This window comes from Mustela lutreola, chromosome X (assembly GCF_030435805.1).
Source record: "Mustela lutreola isolate mMusLut2 chromosome X, mMusLut2.pri, whole genome shotgun sequence".
Taxonomy (NCBI): Eukaryota; Metazoa; Chordata; class Mammalia; order Carnivora; family Mustelidae; genus Mustela; species Mustela lutreola.
The window spans coordinates 112,484,151-112,504,573 of record NC_081308.1 but is presented as its reverse complement, the minus strand read 5'-3'; the positions used below and the strand labels follow the sequence as shown (position 1 = coordinate 112,504,573).

Below are 20,423 nucleotides of genomic sequence, written 5' to 3'. Positions count from 1 at the left end.
TGCCTCCCGCCTTGACCAAACCTGCTTTCTGTTTCTTCTCAGTGCTTCTTCGGTGCCCGGCAACATCCACCTGGGAGTGGCCCCAGTGGGGTCGGGCTCCGCCTTGACCCTCCAGACGATCCCACTGACCACAGTGCTGACCAGCGGGCCTCCTGCCAGTGCTGCTTCCACACAGCTCGTTCTTCAGAGCGTTCCGCCGGCTTCGACCTTCAAGGACACCTTCACTCTGCAGGCCTCTTTCCCCCTGAACACCAGTTTCCAAGAAAGTCAGGTGGCGGCACCAGGGGCTCCACTGATTCTCAGTGGTCTCCCCCAACTTCTGGCTGGGGCTAACCTTCCGACCAACCCGGTGCCATCCTCTGTTGCAGGGGCTGGACCGGCCGGGCCCAGCCCTCAGCCCCCCGGGACTGTCATCGCTGCCTTCATCAGGACTTCCGGTGCCACCGCAGCCTCTGGGGTCAAGGAGGGGCCGCTGAGGCCCTCCTCGTATGTGCAGGGCATGGTGACTGGGGCCCCGATGGAGGGGCTGCTGGTTCCCGAAGAGACCCTGAGGGAGCTCCTGAGGGATCGGGCTCACCTTCAGCCACTTCCCACCCAGGTGGTTTCAAGGGGTTCCCACAATCCGAGCCTTCTGGGGAACCAGACTTTCTCTTCTCCCAGCCGCCCCACTGTTGGGCTGACTCCAGTGGCTGAACTTGAGCTCTCCTCAGGCTCAGGGTCCGTGTTTATGGCTGAGCCTAGTGTGACCACCTCTGGGAACCTGCTGACCAGATCCCCAACCCCTGCCCCCTTCTCCCCATTCAATCCCACTTCTCTTATCAAGATGGAGCCCCATGACATATAAATGAACGGGCTGGGGGAAGCGTGCCTCACCAGGCCGAGTTGAGCATCCTTTTCATATGGACTTCCTCTAGCAGACTGACTGAAGCAGGACATCTGCCCTTACTTTTTGGTGGGATCTCAGTACACCGGATCCCCTGTTCCCGACCCCTGCCTGGTGTCACGGTGGCCACACCATGCCCAGTTTGAGCGTCCCTGGCATCAGACCATGGCCTTCAAGAGCACTAGGGGATATGCTCTTGTCAGGGTAATGGGCTGACTGGGTGATGGAGGGAGAAAGAACCTCCAGAGAAGTCTGGCTGGGGCCGATGCAGGGGCTCTGTGGGGAGAGTCCTTTCGTGGGGCTGTTTCGCCGTCTGTGTTCCCTCCACGGGGAATTTCCTATCCCATATGTGAATATCTCTGTATGTATTTGTGTGTACTCGTGGGTCTATATCTCTGTTTCTTTGGGGAGGATGGGGGTGTAGCTGTGAGGTCTTCAAGGGTCTGTGTTTCTGGGTCAGCTGCAGAGATGGTGGGTTTTTTTCTTAAGGGAAAGCATTCTCTAGTTCCCTTTGGACAAACCATTCAGTTGCCCTGAGGCTATGGGGTATAGGCTGGATCCCCCAGACTGGGAGAGATGTCACAGAGCTGGAGCAGATCCAGGGGAAGAGGGTTTCGACGGATGTGTGTGCTGGGGAAGACGGAGTTCAAAGGGACAGGGTCGGACCCAGATACGAAGTCCCCACGCAGGGCTGGCTTAATTGAATGTTTGCGTCAAGGGCCTGGGCTGTAATACCAGCCTTTGCTGGCACACTGGCCTACCCACCCCCCACGACCCGGGGATCCTCTTCATTAGTTTTGCCCCAGTGTCTCCCTGCTGTCCGGCGTGGCTGGGGTAGCCGTGGAGCAGCGGACACTGAGGCTGCCTCCCCTCCTGCCCGTGCGCGCCCGCTGCCCAGCCTGCCTTCTACTCACCTTGTAGGTTTGCCAGCCCACCTCCCCACGATGGCTACCGCAGACCTCGAGCGGACTGTTGGCCCTCATCGCCGACTCCCACACCTAGCCCTGACTCTCTGCCGAGAAGACAGGAGCCGGCGGATGTGAGCCCGCATGACCCTTCTGTCTCTGCCCGGTCCCCTGCTTCCATCTTCCCTCTTTCTGAGGACGTTTCAACCCATCCTCTCCTAAGTGAACCCCTCGGCTTCACTCCTCCTTCCCCTTCTTTGCATTAGCTTGCCTCTCTCCAGCCAAACTGGGGGCGAGCCTAAGAGCTAAGACGCGTCAGCCTCAGAAACAGTTCTATTATCTGGTGAATTTGGTTAATGTGAATCAGTGCCCAGGCCCTTGGCTATGTCCTCAGTAGAAAACCATCCACTTGAACTAACTACCTCCCCTGGTCGCTGCCAAGCCTCCTGTGTTCTCTCCCACTCTCTTCTTGTTCTTGTCCCCTTCTCTCTCTGGAAAGAACCATTTATGGGTGTGCAGGTGTGTTTATTACACACCTCCAGCACTTGGTATTAAAATGTTTTCTTCTAATATAATCCGTTTATTATGATAAATTCCTGATGGTGGAAAGTGAAACATCCTGCAAAAGAGTCACCTTAAAAAAAAATTTGCACAAAGGCGCTAGGCAGTTTAGGGAGTGGCCTTGCCCCCCTCCCCCACCCCCGATTTCACAGAACTCCTCATCTGAAGGTCACTGATACCCTTCCCTGACATCAAATGTCTTCTTCACAGTTCTCGTCCCCCGAGAGCCCTGGCAGCTCGTGACACTACTTCCCCCCCACCCTGCTGCGCCCCCCCCCCCCCAAAGGCTTTCCTCCGTTCTTCTGGCTCTGGCTTGGCTCTTTGGGGACGGGTCTGAGGTCGAGGGCGGCAGCTCCTGCTTACATTTCGAGCGGCTGGCTGGACATTTCCATCCAGATGCCTGTCATGCCTCAAACACAAGCCCCTCTAGCAAACAGGGATTTTTAAAACATGAATTTTAAAGTCTTTACACACACACACACACAACCTTTCCCCTCAAAAAACAAAAAGCTGTCATGACTTGCCTATTTCTGTTCATTATGCCACCATTTTCCTGACCTTCTAAGCGTGACATTTCAGAGCCATCTGATGGCTGCCTTCCTTTGACCCTGTCCCCTCCCCCATCTTCTGAAGTCCAGGCCGTTCGCCACGTCTCTGAAATCTAGCCTTTCTTCCACATTCCCGGGGCCTCCAGCCTAACTCAGACTTACCAGAGCTCTCCGCTCTCCTAGACACATCAACACACACCACAGTGTGACTTGTCTCATTCCCCCCCACCCCCGTTCTGCTCTTTCTCTGCTAAAAACCCTTCAGTGACCCTCACTACCTGTAGGTAGGGGTGATACTCAGAATACTGAGCCTCTGATCTGTTGGGGCAGCTGAGCACCAGCCCTGTATTTGCTGAATCTCCAGGCCAGCCAGGGGTCCTAGAGGAGGGAGGAGGGAGCACTTGGGGAGCTCAGGGTTGTAATTCCCAAGAGTGAGGCCCCAAGGCCTTGACCTGGCAAGGCCCTTTCCCAGGAGGTCCCAGCTGACTTCCCAGTTGTCTCTCACTTTGTTTTCCTGTCCCCTAAAGGATGGCTCCCCAGGCACAGGGATTTGCTGGCCTTTTGAGCTTGCCTCTGTTCGAAGTTTCCCACCTCTGTTGTTTTGCTTTACTTGGTTCTGCTCAGCCAGAGTGCTCCCCCCACCCCCCGCCGCTAGTACTGATTAAATCGAACCCATCCGTAAGTCTTGATGTGTGGAAGCTGCTTCCCCACACCAGCCTACCCTTAGATGAGTTCATTCTAAATTCGCCGCTATTGCCACTCTTTGGGCAACTGATCGCGAACAGCCTGTGACATCTTCTCTGTTATAATCACAAGCTGTTACTTAAATCTTCAATGACTTGACCTGTTTCGTCTCCCCAGTTAGTGTGTTCCCTTCTGAGGGGTGGGGGGCCATAGCACCCACAGAGCAGGGCACAATGTGAAGCATCTAGTGAGCACCAGCGAACATTACTGATTGAGCTGGTGGAGAGATGGGGACTAAAGTCTGAGGTTGGTGACCTCTGACCTCCCCTCTGCACAGGCACTCACCCCAGGTGCTTCACTGCCCGGGGCCAGTCCTCCCTGGTTCAGTGCCCTCATGGTACCCCCCATCCCCACCCCCCAGCCTTGCCCCTGAGACTTGTTACTACTTTGAACATTCCCTGCCCCTAAAGAAACTTCCCTGTCCGGTTTCTTTTCCTAATTCAAAGTGTTAAATTAGCTAATCTGGTCAACTCACCTGTGCTGATCTAGTTATGGGAGAGGGCTGGCGGAGACCCTCAGGAGACAGGTTCATTTTCACCAGAGTCACATGGCAGCAACATCCTTGCCTCTGCCATGGTGTAATGGAGTCAGGAGACACTCTCCTCACCCCCCAGCAGCCGCTGTGTTACTCCTTCCTCTGGGCTCCCACAGCACTTGGCCTATACCTCTCATTGTAGCACTTGGCACATGGTAGCTCCTTAGCTATGTGTTTTTATGTATGTTGCCCCTCCAATAGACTGTGAGCTCCTCAAGGACAGGGACTGTGTGTTAGTCACTGATGTATCCCCAGCGCCTAGCACAGTGCCTGGCACACAGTAGGTGCTCAATAAATGTTCATGGAAAGAATAAATGAGTCTTGTCTCTAATGACGGGGATTTCAGCCCTAGACTGTGGCAGGCAAAAGGGGGAGGAGAAAAACAATCCATACTTGGGGGCTTTCGCAGCTTTTGGACCCCTCCTGTAACGCTGCAGGCAGCTGCTGCTTCGCGCGCGTCTGCGCTCCCCCGCTCCCAAAAAGGATCCGCGAGGAGGAGCCCTCCCCTCCCCCAGGCGGCTTCCAGCTGTGCTGCGCTGTCACCAGGAGCCGCGGGCGACTCCTGAACTCCCGCCCTTTGCCCCGCCCCCTTCCCCCGACAGCTTCAGCACGATCTCCTCACCCCTGGGTGGAACCCAGTGGCAGAAATGTTGGGCCCAATGGAAGGGGCGCGGCGAGAAGCTATTTTCACCAGCTTGGGTCTTTCTGACCCCACAATATATTTTTAGAGGCGGTTCGGCTGTCGCTGGTTCCGAAGCTCCTGGACGCGAGGTGGGCGCTCATTCCCCTCCCGCCGCTCTCCCGCCTGAGAGGCCCAGAGAGTCGCAGCCTCCGAGAGCCTCGGCCCCAGGAGCGCCGGACGTGGGGACCAACGTCCAGCAGGTGGCGCCGTCGAGCTAGCGATGAGGGGCCGACGACCCGGGAGAGCCCGGGATGGGAGAGGCCGCTGGGGTGGGGCCGGCGTCCTGCAGTTCCTCTGTTCCGGACTCTGCGTCCGCGACAGTCCCTGGGCGGCTCCGGCCCCCACCAAGGCCTCCCACGGCTCCCAAGCTTTGAACTCCACCGGCCCCCCCGGACCCCACCCTCCACTTTCCAGGGAGAATTTAGCGGGGGCTGAACGTCCTCTCCCAATTGGCCTGCCGCGCCCGGCCCCGCCTCCTCACCGCCCCCTCCCCCGCCCTCCGCAAGCGGCAGGTGAGCACCCGGCCCACCGGGCCCGGCGCGCGGGCCGCCGCTCTCCCCAGGTGCCGGGAGGGAGCCTCCGCCGAAGCCCGCCGCCGCCCGCCGCAGGCCGCCCGACTCGGCCCGCCTCCCCACCGCGGCCTGCTTTTAGCTGCAGGGCCGCGAGGCGCCGCTTTCCACCTGGAAATCGGAGTTCGATGGCCAGCGGAGGGCCCGGACCACCCGCAGCGTGAGCCCGGGCTCCCCGCGGGGCTGGTGCAGAGCCGGGGAGGCGTCGGCACCCGGCGGCCGGGCACCAAGGCGGGCCAGCTTCCTTCGCGGTGGAAACCCGGGGTGTAGGAGAACACGTGGAGTCCTGGCCCGCCCCGCTGCGGGGTCCAGAAGGCCGGAGCAGGGCACCTCCCCTGGGCAGCTAAGCCGGCCGCCCTTGGGGAGGACCCCATTCTCCCTAAAACACACACAAACACACCCGCACAAACACACGCGTCTTAGCAGGGGCAGGACGCGATAGAACACTGAACAGCTTCACTTGTTAGATTGTGGAAGGGGCAGTTTACTGCCCAACCCGCCCCCCTCCAACCGAAATGGGGATGCGCAGATGGTGGCTGGTCCTTTAGCCGGAAACACGGAGACTTGAACTGGGCCTCCCTGTAACCCTGCACCCCGAAAAGGAACATTCTGGTAAAACCATCATTAACTGTAGGCCCACGGCCTTGGCACGTAGGAGGAACCAACTTCAGCTAAACAGCTGTGCTTAGCGGGGTAAGTGTTGGCCCAGTACGATTCTCTTCCTTCGTGGGCCAGTCGAGACCTATTTGGCAGATGAAGCAATGAAGACTGAGAGGGACTGGGTTCCCACCTGAGGTGAGCCTGGGCGGTGAGTGAAGCCGGCTCCTTCCCCTCGGCCGCGCTGGAAGGGTGAGAAGGCCCACTTAATGAGGGGGAGGCCGCCGCCCTCAGCCTAGGCTGGAGCAGGGATGCAGGTCCTATCACAGCCCATACCTCCTGCCTCTTCCCACCCCAGCAGAAGGGCAGCGGGGGGCCTCTAGGAAAGGTGTGGGGAAGGGAGCCCAAAGGCAAGAAAACAAGGAGCTGCTGATGGGCTTGGCTCGCAACTCGCCTCTTCTCTGCAGGGAAATAAAGGGCCATGTGTGTCCACACACCCACACCCAGATGCCCACGGCCCCCAGAAGGCTCCTCTCCTGTTCTTTTGGGGTCACGCTGACTCTGCCCACAGCATCTTCCCTCCTGCCTTAAGCGGAAAGCCTTACAGTCCGTGCTGCCGCGCTCTCCCTTCAGCCGCTCTTCTGAATCTCAAGTGACTACCTCACTTCCTCTCCATCCTCCAACACCTCCAACTCATCGTGGAGGTTTTTTTATTAAAAAAAATAAAGTTATTTATTTAAACAAACAAACCCCCTCTATCGTTACCCGGTTTTCCTGTGGTTCCCCATCACCTAAGGCAAAAAAGTCCAAGCTGTGCTCCTTGGCATGCCTGGCAGGGCTCTGTCCCCTCCAGCTGCAGTGACCCGGAGGTGGCTTGTAGTTTCCTGCACAGACCACCCTCTAATTTGTCTCTAAGCCTTTGGCTGCAATTGTCCCCTCAGTTCAGAGACACTTCCCTGGCACCCCTCATTCCTGTTTTTCTACTGAAGTGCCAACGGGGTACCCTCTCCCAGAAGTCCTGCCAACCATCCCACGGCTCTCGCCCATCTCTTTGAGCTGAATCCTTGCCCTCACCACAGAGCTTTCGTGACCTACTGACAGATCTGATTTCTTAACTGCAAGTTCCAAACGGAGGACTGAGCTAAAATCAGTGCTATTATGTGGTTGTTCGGGAATATGAGAAAGCAACTGTTCTGGAAGCATCAAGAACAGAAAGTGGGTAAGCGAAGGCCAATGAAGAAGATTAACGCTGTGGCTCAAAGGAATGGATGTTCCTCCATCGGGACAGAAAGACCTGAGTCGAAGTGTGTTCCTGGGGCTTGAGCGAAGAGCAGCTCACAATTCACTCCCAGGGTTGGCTAGGCTCCGGCTGGCCAGACCCACAGATCCCCTCACCTGTACACCGACAGGGTTCTCCAGAGACTTAAGCCACAGGGAGAGGTCCTAAGAGTATAGCTGAAACGTCCCAGACCTATCAGACATCCCCTTCCCCTCAACCAGGAACGGGCCCATTCTGGAGCCAGCAGTCAGAAGGAATTGGAACTTCTACCACTGTTTTTCAGAAGTGGGGAGGAAAGGTGTAAAATCTAGAACGGGCATCTTAGCTCCACAGTAGCTGGGTCTTAGGAAGCCAGAACCATGGAAGGCCTGTGCTGTGCGGGTGGGCAGGGGAAGCACGGGCACAACAGTGTGGGAGTGGTAAGACTGTGCGGTCAGATGCAGATGTGGGTGGCCCAGGGCAAGGGAGCCAGCAAGCAGGTGATTTCCCTGAGTTAAAGAGGATCATTCCTTATAGCCTCCTTCCAGTTTGGCTACTCCTATGGCAGACAAGGAACGCGCGCACGCGCACACGCGCACACGCACGCACGCACGCACGGCTAAAGGGATGTGGGGACTCCGTCCTCCCCACCACTTCCCGCCCCCTACCCCATGATGTGCCCCTGCTTTGCCTTTTCTTTCCAGATCTTGCCCCAGCGGCTCCAATGTTCACTAGCCCGGCCACCCTGTCCTCATTCGTGCTACCCAGACTGCAAGGCAGGATCAGGGGGCTCCCACTGACTTGATCAGGATGCCCATCCGTTTTAACCATGTTAGTGCCAATGCAGGGAGAAGAGTAAAGACAGGAGACAGAAGCCCTGACACAGGTTTTTCAGTATGCAAGTGTTTTTGACTCCACAGCCAGTTGCTTAAAATGAAACATAAAGGGCAGCCAGAATACACACCCAAATGCAAAAAGGTAAAGGCAAACATAAAATAAATCACACAATACCATGAACCCCCACAAAACCAAAAAATTAAAACCCAAACCCCTCAACTTTATATATACATATGTGTGTGTGTGTGTGTGTGTGTGTGTACACACACACACACACACACACACACACATATGTATATATATTTTTTTTTAAAAGGGAGGACAACGGTTCAAAACCAACTGGGCAGTATGGTGGGGATGGGGAGCAGTCCTACAGAAGGGGGCCTAGAACTTCCCCCTGGGAACAAAGAACAAACACAATACAAAGAAAATAACCACCAATGCTCCCGCATGGGTCAGGAGTCTCCAGAGAACAGATTGTCCCATCCTCAAACTGGCTTTTTTTTTTTTTTTTTGCCTTTTTTTTGTCTTTTTTTTTTTTTTTTCCATTTTCTTCTTTTGTTGTTGTTGTTTTAGCACCTGTACAATAAAACTGTACCATCTCCAACCAGAGCCGGCCACAGTGAGGCCCTCCTGCCTTTGGATGGTACATACTCTCTACAAGGATTGTTTGGAAAAAATAGCAATTGGTAGAAAAATAAGAACAAGAGTAGGAAAGACAATGCCACAGAGCGGGGCTGGGACAAGGGACCACCCGAGCTCCTCCCTCTCTCTCCCAGAACCAACCCAGCCCGGGAGGCCAGGAAGGAGACGAGGCAGAGCCCCGCAGTCAGCCCCAGGTCCCACGGTGGCAGCAGAGCCCAGCCTCCTGCCCTCCCCTAGGAAACAGCTGAGGCCTGGATCTCACATCCGGCCGTCCATCCCAGAACCCTCTGCAGATTCCAAAGGAGAATGGGGGACAGGGGGAGAAGCAAGGAGGAGAGAGGGGAAGGGGGTGCTAAGTCTGGCAAGGGCGAGAGGGGAGGGTCAAGGGCTGGAAGCCGAGAGACTCAGCACCCAGGAAGGGTGAAGGCAGAAGGGGTGCGGCGGCTGGAGGAGGGGGGTGGAGATGCGGGAACAAGCCCATACTGTGCACTCCGAGGGGGCGATCTTAGCCTTCTGGCCCATTCCTGACTCTCTGCAAACAGAGTGACCCATGAACCCCTACCCCCTACAATCCACCCTTCCCCAGAAACACTAATCTCAAGAAGGTGGGGCTGCTGCAAAGGGTGGGTAGTGAAACAAAAAAAAATGGGGGGGGGGGAAGCACCAAGGCCTCAGGATTACCCTCAACCCCCCAACCCCCCACCAGCACCAGCCACCTTCATTAGTCACAGGTCCTCAGCACCCCACAGCCCCTCCTGCCCCCGCCCCAGTGGGGTGAAAACAAACCTGGGAGTCACTTTGTTGGAGGGAGGGGGCAGCTCCAGAGCTGATCAAGAAAGACAAAGAAAGGTGAAGAAAGTCCCTCAATACAACAAGTTGTCTCAAATCGTCACAGTGATACAGACTTATCAGAAACCAATGAAACAATACAAATTAAATACTAATAAAATAAATACTATGGAAGACAGAAGAACACAGGGGAACGGAGGGGGCGCTCAGAGATTTGGGCTTTTCTCATTTCTCCTCCAGACAGGCTGAGGCCACCCAGGGCCCAGGTGTGGTCTTGGTCACACACAAAGGAGGCCAGTCCCAGAGACCCTGGCGCCACCTCCCACCATCCCCGGGATCTCTTGTCCTCAGACGTGGAGTTCAACTTTCCACCCCCATCACCAACCACAACAACAAAGACGATGACAGGGAGATGAGAACTAATCATAACCGGAAAAAAAAATCCAGTCACTAATGCTGGCATTGATAAGGCGGCTTCTTGTTGGTCCGTATTATTGCCTCATTCTGCAGTCTGGTGCTCGGTGGGGGAAAGGCGGGGGAGGTGGGGAAGGGCGAACTTGGGAGGAGAAAGAAGAAAAGGGAGGGGCTGCTGCCCAGGTCAACTGTTCCAGGGCTGGAACTCCACCTCAGACCCCAGGAGCCGAAGGAGCTCTGGCTCGTACCGCACCAGCTCCACAGTCTCAGAGGAGCCTGGGGCGGATCTGTCGTCCATGCCTCCGGGCCTCTCGGCTGGGGTCAGAAGCTGACTGGAGACCACTTGCCGGTAGAACTCAGCCTTGGGCAAGGTGGCAATTTCAAAGTGCGGGAACCGAGCCTGAAAGATCCTGGAGGAAAGCTTCAGCCTCTTCAGGACATCGGTAAAGAGGAACCAGTTGCAGGGCCTGGAAGAAGCAAGAGCAGGAGTTAGGGAAAGGGGCTGGGGGGAGGCAGTGGAGTGCCGGGAACACTCCGGAAGGCCCAGGAAGGGTGACAGTCCGACCATCCCCCACCCCCCACGCCAGACTAAACCAGGGGCTCAACTCTCCTGTTTCCTCCAGTGCCCGAACCAGCTTTCAGCTTCATCTCCAGCACTCAGCCCGTGACTGACCTCTTCCCAAAAAGTGGGAGCAGGAGGGAAAGGGAACTTCCAGAACCTAAAACTCAGAGCAGCCATCCCCAGACCTTCCCCCACACCCCATGACCTGGAATTTACCATCTGCTGGGACCAGTTCTTCCCCCCAACCGACCCCTGCTACCCTGTCTGGTTTCCCTTTCCTGCTCTCACTCCGGCTTCCCCTGCCTCCTTGTTCTCTGAGCCCTTCCCCAACAGACGGGGAGCCGTGGAGAAAGGCCTAAACTGCGGGTAATCTAAAAGGCATTTCTCTTTGGCTCTGGAATGCATTAGACAAGTTTTTTCTCCAGTGGCAGCACCGTCCTTTCTGCAGGGCCGGAGCTCACATTACAGCCAGTCTGACTTTGCTGAGCACACCCGACTGGGCGGCAGCCTGGGGACAGCTGGGAGGGGTGCTGGCGAGGCCACTCAGGGGCCACGCGCTCCCCGCTTTGAGCAAACCAGGAAGACATGAGGCATCCCTGCGTTAATGGCCCCCATTCCAAGGCACTCCATTCCCTCCTCCTGTGGCGCTGTCCTGCCCCCAGCGGCCCCACCAGCCTCCCTAACCGGCTTTCCTCTGCCAAGAGTCACTCTGTTGCACCGCCACCCGCCCTCCCTGGATCCTCCGTTACTGTTCATTTACTAAAAGGAAAATTCGACCTTCTCACTCCCTGAACTGCTTTCCATGGATCCCTGGTACCTCCAGCCAACAAACAAACAAACAAAAACAACCCAACCGTCCAAATTCTTTACCGCAATATTGCAAGAGCTGCAATATTGAGCCCCTGCAACCCAAGACCTGCAAAACATGACCCCCTCCAACCTCTTCAGCCCAGTGCCCCCCTGTAGTAACACACAGATACACACACAGACACAGATACACACACACACACAGACACACACAGACACGCACGCACGCACGCACGCACGCACTGTATACCTCCACCCCACCAAGTGGCAGCCGTTGGATGAAGGACAAGCCCTCCTTCCGCCGCACCCTCATCCACCTCTCAAGCCCAGCTTAGACGCCAGATCTCCTGGTCGCTCGTCCCATCCCCCACAGTCTCATGGCACCCGGTGCACCCCCCTTTTATAATACTTCAAACACCGCCCATCTCAGAAAGACTACAAAAGCAATGTTAACTGTGCTTCCCTCCGTGGCACAGGAATGGGGGACCACTATTATTCACTGGACACCTTGCTCAACTGTGGGACATTTTTATTTTGTGTCTTATTAGAGCTGATTATATACTCTTCTGTCTCCTGCACTATCCTGGAGATGCTCTGAAGGCCGTATTTTGGCCTTTGGGGTTTGCCTGGTGTGCCTGCTGAAGACACGGTTACGGGATGTAGTGTTCCGCACAACACCGAGCACTCCTCCTCAGACCCACACCCCTGCTCCCTAAAATGCAACGCTCTTCCCAGGGACAGTAAACGTTCTTCTCTTGCCGTCAGGAAATGGAGTGCTCTGGCTTTCAGAGAAAGGGACTATAGATACCATACAGTTGGACCATCACTTTCAAAGAATGAAAAAGAACCCTCAGAAAGTTGGTCCTCAGAATCCAGCTTTGCTTTGCTGATTCCAAAGGCAGTTCTGAACCCCGCAGGGCCTTAGGGTCATCATTCTACACCTTCCCTACTTCTTTTGTTAGAGAGCTTATTGATTTGAGAGACAGCTCCAGCGTGCAGCACGGAGCCAGTAGGGGAGGAGCAGAGGGAGGGAGAGGCAAAACCAAGAGTCCGGAGCTCAACCGACTGAGCCACCGAGACACCCCTACACTCTCCCTACTTCTTGGAGAATCTGTATTCCCCACTGCACTGCAGCTGTGGGGAAGGACAGATTCCAAAGAGGCAAGGGAGGAAGGGAGGCCAGAGTGTCAGGAGACCCAGCTTTGCCCAGAGCAAGCTTTCGCGTGAACACTTGCTTGCTGCGTGTGGCAAGTGGCCCTCGGTTGCCCCATGTTCCACCCACACCCGACGCACACTACCCTAGTCCTTTTGCTGCCTGGGTCCCCAGATCCTGTTTCAGAGAAGGCGGTGCTGAATACCGTGGAAGAATTAATTAACTGTGCAACACTATATCCCAGAGGCCCTGCCCCGCCCTCAGGGATCAGCTGATGCCCAGAAGAATAAGGACCCAAAGCCCCTGGAACTTGATCCCTACCAGTGTCATCATATAGGCTATTTTTATTCTTATCAGGCCCTGAGTGAAGGGATGCATGGAGCCTTGTGGCTCAATGGGTAGAGTCATCAACTCAAGGGACTCACTTGAAGGGCTCCCGATGCCCCGTCCTACTCTCTCTCTGCCGTGTGCACTTTGTGGGCTTTCACTCTTTAAACAAAAACAGGGTTGGGTACCTTAAATATGGGTATCAAAGGAAAAGATCCCTAAGAGTGTTTGCAAAGGTATTTGAACTATGTGAAGACACCAAGAAGAAGAAAATACTGAGCGATGGAGGCTAAGAGCCAAAGGACAGGTCATCCAGCGTCCCCCTAAGCAGCACAGCCACACGCTGCCATCGGTGAAAGCCGACCAGAACCCCAGCCTCGCGAACTCCCTCCTGGGTCATCAGGTGAAGATGAAGCCGGGTTTGCTCTAATGGAGTCAGGTATAGTCTAGTCTCTGGAAACGGGTGACCCCCGTTAATCACATATACAGTCATCTGACATGACAGTGCCCGTGCCATCATCTTGCCAACGTGAAGGCTCCGAGAAAGCAGCCTACGGATTACTTAAGGACCCCAGCAGCCCCTTAGCTATGGCAACCATATGTCGCGGTTTTTCCAAGAATCTCAATTGCAAATATTCTGTCTGGCTGTTCCCAGAAACCACAAAAATGTTCCAGAGATCCTAATAGTTCATCAGCCCAAATATCTCCCAGATCATCTCTTCCACCCAGGAAGAGCAGCAGAATCCTTCGGAGAGCAAATCGAGGTTTGGGGTTTGGGAAGAACATAGAGTCCATCAACCTAGAGCTTCCAGCCTCTGTTCTGAAGATAACTGAGCAGGGCGGGAAAGTCAGGCTGGCCTTGGTCATGTGTCGGCTTTCCCGAGCTCTAGCGTTTGCTCGCCAGGTCTCTGCTTCCTTCTGGAGAGCTCCACCCTTCCCAGCGAGGCAGGCCAGGGGTTGCCAGGATCCTGGCACTCCGTCCCTGTAGACACTCACCCGCGGGACACTGACACTTGGAGGTTGTAGCAAGGGAGCAGAGGCTTGTCTGAGAGCTCGAACATGAAATCATCCTCTTCCACATCATCTCCTTCTTGATCAGAGTCCCCGGGAGGATTATGCAGGAGGTCACAGGCAAAGCCATCTTTTTCCTCTGTAAGGAGAGCACGTGGGCTATGAGGACTAAGCTACATGCACAAAACTGAAGAAAAGAAATGCTCCAACAGGAAAAGGCACCTGAAGGTGGGCGAGCAGGAGACAGACCCCGGGCTGGGGCGCAGTTTCACTGATCCCATGGTTCCCACCCTCGGGAGGGCCCATGGAAGTTCCATCCCTGGGAGACACAATTCTGTAGCCAGAAATTCATTATACTCCTCCACCTTTCGGTTGGAAACAAGCCAGGTGATATGAAGGGTGAGCCGCTGGGCTGTTGGAGATGAAGCCTGCCGGTTCTACCGACAGTCGAGGGCGAGGGAGAAACACCTGCCTGGCCTGCTGGTCCTCAGAAGCCCAAGGGGGTGGCTCAGCCAGTTCCTTTCCCAGCCCACATGTCTGGGTGTGGCTCACTTCATTCCACCCAACGTCCTCCTGCTCCAGCTTCCCCAGGGCTTCGGGATGGGCACCTCCCCCAATCTGCAGCCCTGACCCAGGGGAGGGGTGCTGACGGCCTCACAGATAAAGACTCTTCTAAGAGAGGAAAGCCTGGGTCAGAGGCTAAGGGCTTGGGAGAGGATGGCCTGAGAAAGCATGTACGGTCGGGTCCGGGCAGGGAGGGGATGAGAGCGGCCCAGGGGAGGGCCTGGGTCTCTCCTGCGTGTGAGCAATGCCCGAGAGAGAGGACCATGCACAGTAGGGGCTTCTGACAGGGTTAAGACAAAGCAAGGGAGGAGGAAAGCATTACCCAGGGCCGAAGTGGGAGAGGGCGAATGAGGGGTGGCTTTGTGTGAATCTGGGCGGAGCTAGTGTTTGGGTTGAAAGGGTCCCTAAGTTACTAACAGGTGGAAAAGGCTGCCTCTACGGGGTCACTCCTGTCTTGGAGAACAATTCATGAAACCCAAAGCAATCCCCCATCTCTGAGCCAGGGACAAGCATGGGAGGAATCCGACTCCAAGCTTACCCAACACAGAACTGCTGTAAAAGTCCCAGGACACGCCAGGGTCACCCTCTGCCCGGCCCTGAAGATCCGAGAGGTGATCTGATGAAAGAAGAGAAGGCAGTGAGACAAGGAGGTTAGGCTGGAGAAGGATCTAGAGACAAAGCACGTCCATAGAGGGCTAAGAGGATGGGAGAAGGGAAGGAAGGACCACAAGAGGGCCTGGGAGCTACCAGAGGGAGATATGTTTCCTGCTGTTAATCCAAGGTTGCCAACCAGCAGCCAGGAGCCAAATCTAGCCCATTGACTACCTGGAGTTTGGCTCAGGGTTTTTAAACCAAAAAAAAAAAAAAAAAAAAGTTAATTAACATCAAAGGTTTTAAAATTGAGAGATTTCACCTAAAAATCTGGATTTCCATCTTTTCTTGAAAAAAAAAAAAATCAGAAAATCTGGCAACACTGCGCCCCGCATTCCTGCATGTCAACAGTTGGCTAGAGGGAGAGGCGACATGTGCGTTCTCCGGCTCAACAGTCCCCACCCAGCCTGCTCTGCTCTCCTCACAATCAGCCCTGAAGGCATTTAGGTCTGGGATACAGGCTCGCTCTTCGTGGTGTAAGGAATGGACCCTGCCAGGAGAATCTTCGACCTATCCCAAGATTTCAATTCCCCTGCGGGTCACAATGCTCTTATAGCCAATCAGGGTCTCTCCAATTCAAAGTAAGATAAGGAAGCATAATTCCTTCTGTTTCATCTTTGGAAAACATGGGGGGAGAGGACCGAGCTTATCCTCATAAAAACCTTTTGCTTACACTCCTAGGTATATACCCAAAAGAACTGAAAACAGGTGTTCAAACAGAAACTTATATACAAATAAATGTTCCTAGCGGGTCTACTCGCAATAGCCAAAAAAGGAAAAAAAAAAAGTGGAAATGACCCAAATGTTGTTAAGCGGATGAAGGGATAAACAAAACATGGTCTAGCCATATAATGGATCATTATTCAGTTATAAGAAAAAACAAAAAACAAACAAACCTGACGTACACTACAATATGCATGAACCCTAAAAACATTACACTACATGAAAGAAGCCAGACACAAAAGGCCATATACTGTACAATTCCATGCTCAGAGCAGGCCACTCTAGACAGACAGAAAGCAGACTGGTAGTCGGGAGGGAACAGGCAGCGACTGCCTAATGGGCACAAGGTTTCCTTTGGAGGTGATAAAGTTCTGAAACTCAGCGGGGATGGTTGCACAGCGGTCCGAACGCACTGAATGTCATTCAATTGTATACTTTAAAATGGTTCCAATAGATCACGTTTTGCTCTAAGTATTTTTCCCTCCCAAACACATTTTTTTAAAAGATTTTATTTATTTATTTGACAGACAGAGATCACAAGTAGGCAGAGAGGCGGGCAGAGAGAGAGAGGAGGAAGCAGGCTCTCTGCTGAGCAGAGAGCCCGATGCGGGACTCTGCTGAGCAGAGAGCCCGATACGGGACTCGATCCCAGGACCCTGAGATCATGACCTGAGCCGAAGGCAGCGGCCTAACCCACTGAGCCACCCAGGCGCCCCTCCCAAACACATTTTAAAGCACTTTCCACATACTTGACCTGAGGCCAGACGGCAGGTTGCTGCTGCTTTGCCTTCTTTCTGCCCGGCTCCGCAGCAACTGTGCAATTGTCTCACCTCGCAACCCCACGTGCACACAAAGCAGGTTTTCATGACAAACCCAATGGTGTCATCTGTGAGCACGTGGCCCAGTGGTTGCCAATATGCCACCCGGCACCTCTGGCAAGCTGACTTCGCTCTGTATGCTTGCTACCTGCCCTCCAGCGACACTTGGGCAAAGGGCCGGGGTGAGAGTCCAAAGGGCACAGAGGACGCCAGGGTGCCCTAGGGAGGCCAAATCCCAGGAGGAAGGTGGCGGCGCCTCCTCAAGGCACGAAGCTGGCTTTCCCCGGGGAAAGGCACCAACTGCCCTCCAATATCCTCCCCTTTTGGGTCACACATCGTATCCACAGAAACGCCTATTAGCTCTTGTGAGCTCCTGAAAGAAATAACTTTTTAGCAACCTTCTAGGAGATGATGGCTTTCTTCTGGCAGGAAAAAGCAGCCAGAGAGAGCTTTCAAAATAATGGCTGAGAAGCTACAGTGGAAAACCTTTAGTCATGTATGTTAGATCTTTTTCTATGTACTCTGCAAAACAACGCTGAGCTCACGACTGGCCGTTTGGGCACTTTTCTGTACCCTGTGCCCTTGAGACTTGGAAAGAGTTTCTTCCAGAAACATCAGTCAGGGAGCTGCCCATGGTGCCTGGCCTAGTGCTAGGTGTCCTGGGAGATGAAGGTGTGAGATCGTTAAGTTTCCAAAAGGCGGGCACCACGTCTGTCTGGCTCGTCACTGTCTCCCCATGACCTAAGCCCAGGTTCCTGGCACATCGTAAGAGCGCAATAAATATATGGGGAAGACACGGAGGGAGGAATTACTCCAAGGCAAGACTGAAAGTAGTGCCCCTGCTTTAGCAGCAGGCTGGGACATCGGGGCCCGATCACTGCTGTAACCCTCCGCCCCCACCTGCCCTGAGAGGTCACATGGCGACTCCATCAGAGCAGCCCTCACTCACCACGTTCCTGGGGCTCCTCTCTAGGGACTGCCTTCAGAGCCCCCAGCATGGCACAGGCCCCTAGCTCTCCTCACTGACAGCAAGTCTTGGTCATCTGCAGGGGAATCTGCCTTTCTGAGGCAGCCCAACGTGAATCAGCAGGAGCCTAGATGTGGACGTCGGAGCAGGCAATGGGGGTGCACCAGCAGCGACTCCGCGGCCTGCCTGATGGGGCAGCTTCCCCTCCTGCTGCCTCAGAGGCCCCTCGCACAAGCAGGACGAAGAGAGCCTTTCCTTCGCCTTGACTGGCCCCTGCCCCTTCCCACCACTTTCAGCCCTTTGCTCTTTTCCTCTCCTCGCAAAAGTGCCCTCAGCCCGGCAATCCTGTTCCCGGCTAACCCTCCCTGAGAACTGCAAGCAGGTAGTGCCACCAGTGGCCGCACACACGCGTCCCCGGCAGCACCAGCCGCAGCACGCAGACAGCACCGACGTCCCTCGGCTGCTGAGCGGCTAAAGACAACGTGGTAGAGCCATGTGATGGCACACTGTCCAACCTTCAGAAGGAAGGACGTACTGAAACATGCCACTACACAGGGGGACCTTGGAAACGTGACACTACCTGCACAGACGCAGACGCAAAAGGCCCCGTGTTGTACGGTTCCAATACACGCAACGTCCAGGATGGGCAAATCCACAGAGTCAGGCAGTAGATGGGGGTTACTGGTGGGCTGGGGGGGGGAGGGGGAATGGACAGCAACCGCTTAGTGGGTGCGGGGTTTCATTTTGGGGCTGATGAACATGTTTTGGAACCAGACAGAGGCAGTGGTTGTATAAGGTTGTAAATGCACAAAACGCCACTGAATCATTCCCTTCGAAGTGGTTGATTTGATCTTCTGTGAATTTCACCTCCACACACGAAAAAATATGTTTTAACTACTCAGTGTGTGAGAGGTCAGCCTGACAATCAGAGTTTCTCTCTTTCTTGGGGTCCCAACATACCGCTCCCTGTGTCCTCCAACCAAGACACCAGCTGAGGCACATGAAGCGGTGTCTTCGACACGGGGTCATATGGCAGAGGTCTCCAACAGGAAAAACAAAACCTGTGATTCTGTGACCTCAGGGGATACACTGCTGACCCTTTCATCAGCAGAAGGAAAAGCAGTCCCAATACTTCCTCAGATGCCCCAAACCAAACTGCAACATCTCCCCTCGGCCCCTACATTCTTTCTGACAGGGGAGGGACACGAATCTGTTTTCCCTCGACTAGCCTGGATATTATTCTTTTGTTCAAAGGGTCAAAGGCAAATTGGTCACATGCCTGCCTATATTTTGGCCCAAGGAGGAGGTCTTCCCAAGGCCTCTGAGAGTCTGGATGGCTTGGTGCTCCAAGCCTGAGGATGAGAAAGAAAGGGCTCTGCTGCCTGACCTCCAGTGCCCGGTGCCCTGCCTGAAATCCACGGATGAACGGACGGATGGGGTTGCCGCCACACCCTTCCGGATCTCAGGAGAAATGGGCTTCCCTTTAAGCCAACTCAATACAGAAAAATCCACTTACAACCCAGATGGACTGCCAGCATCTTTTACTTCGTGAAAGGATTCACTACAGGATATTGGTAAATAATGACATGCCTTGGTGTATTTAAAAGAGGATTCAGGGGTGCCTGGGTGGCTCAGTGGGTTAAAGCCTCTGCCTTCAGCTCCGATCATGATCCCAGGGTCCTGGGATCGAGCCCCACATCAGGCTCTCTGCTCAGCGGGGAGCCTGCTTCCTCCTCTCTCTCTGCCTGCCTCTCTGTCTACTTGTGATCTCTATCTGTCAAATAAATAAATAAAATCTTTAAAAAAAATTTTTTTTAAGTATCTCTCCATGAGATAAAAAAAAAAATAAAATAAAAGAGGATTCAATTCCCAGACTTTTCCAAAACAGGGGCCTCGCACAAAAAGAGGGAAGCTCTACACCATGAGCAACACCGAGGCTCGTGCTCATCTTCTCCACCTGCAGAAAATGGAGGCCTTCGCACCCTACAAGGATTCGCCTTCATCTTCTGTCCTGTGGGATCACTACTGGGGAAGGAAGAAGACAATCAATCTATAGAGAGTCTGGTCAGGCAAATGCTTGGGGATGAAAAGCAAAAAGCTTTTAAAATACCTCAGCCAGCCAGACATTAAAAAAAAAAAAAATAAGTCCAGAAATCCACCCAAATGCATCTAGGTTTAGGGGCTGGGGAGGGGGCAGTGAGGGAAATGCCTCCCAAACTTCCAAGCCCAGGGTCAGGATGTCTCCTGCAGCCACTAGGGAGCCTTGTCCAGTGGTTCCCTGAGAGTTGCTGGGGGGGGGGGTGATGAGATTCAAAAAGAGGGAAAAATCCTCGGTTCAAGGAATTAAGCTCGTCATTATGCTACCAAACCATTCACTTCCAAATTGTTATGTCATTAATTTCACCTCAATTAAAAAAAAAAACCTGAGTATTATTTCCTCATCCCACAAAAACAAACTCTGGGCCCAATCCCCTCTCCAAGGAGCCGCTGACTACTACCAGTGCCTGCCTCCCCGGGGTGCTGGGCCAAGGTCCTAGCCTGGCTTGCTAGCACTGTCCCAAAAAGCCAGCCAGAGATCTGCCTTTGAGGGCACTTGATATCTGCATGGAAAAGAGGGGACCCTGTGCGAACACTCCTTTCAGCTCTGGGTCCCCATTACAGTGCTGAAGCTCCAGGTCTACAAAGTTGAGACGAAATGTTAAGATTTGAATGAAGGTGTTTGGCCTGGACAGGCTACCAAATGCCAGAATTAAGAAAAGTCTTCTCTTGGGGCGCCTGGCTGGCTCCATCGGTACCGCATGTGACTCTTGATCTTGGGGTGGTGAGTTTGAGCCCCCACATTGGTTACGGAAATTACTTAAAAATAAAATCTT

The 20,423-nt window shown here is 54.3% G+C and overlaps 2 protein-coding genes across 4 annotated transcripts in view; one reads left to right on the top strand and one right to left on the bottom strand.

Annotated features, from left to right (window-relative positions):
- ELF4 (E74 like ETS transcription factor 4) overlaps window positions 1–4,491 on the top strand; it is a 41,817-nt gene extending 37,326 nt beyond the window's left edge. For all 3 annotated transcript variants that reach the window (XM_059157046.1, XM_059157048.1, XM_059157047.1), the window contains exon 9: window positions 43–4,491. In XM_059157046.1, the coding sequence (XP_059013029.1) occupies window positions 43–844 (802 nt within the window). In that variant the 3' untranslated portion in view covers window positions 845–4,491. The remainder of the gene's footprint in view (window positions 1–42) is intronic.
- A 3,669-nt stretch (window positions 4,492–8,160) lies between these two features.
- The window catches only part of BCORL1 (BCL6 corepressor like 1), a 62,724-nt gene continuing 50,461 nt past the window's right edge, over window positions 8,161–20,423 (bottom strand). The window contains exons 13-15 of the mRNA XM_059157001.1: window positions 14,930–15,007; window positions 13,813–13,966; window positions 8,161–10,434 (exon numbers count right to left, since the gene is read on the bottom strand). Of these exons, the coding sequence (XP_059012984.1) occupies window positions 10,152–10,434; window positions 13,813–13,966; window positions 14,930–15,007 (515 nt within the window). The 3' untranslated portion in view covers window positions 8,161–10,151. The remainder of the gene's footprint in view (window positions 10,435–13,812; window positions 13,967–14,929; window positions 15,008–20,423) is intronic.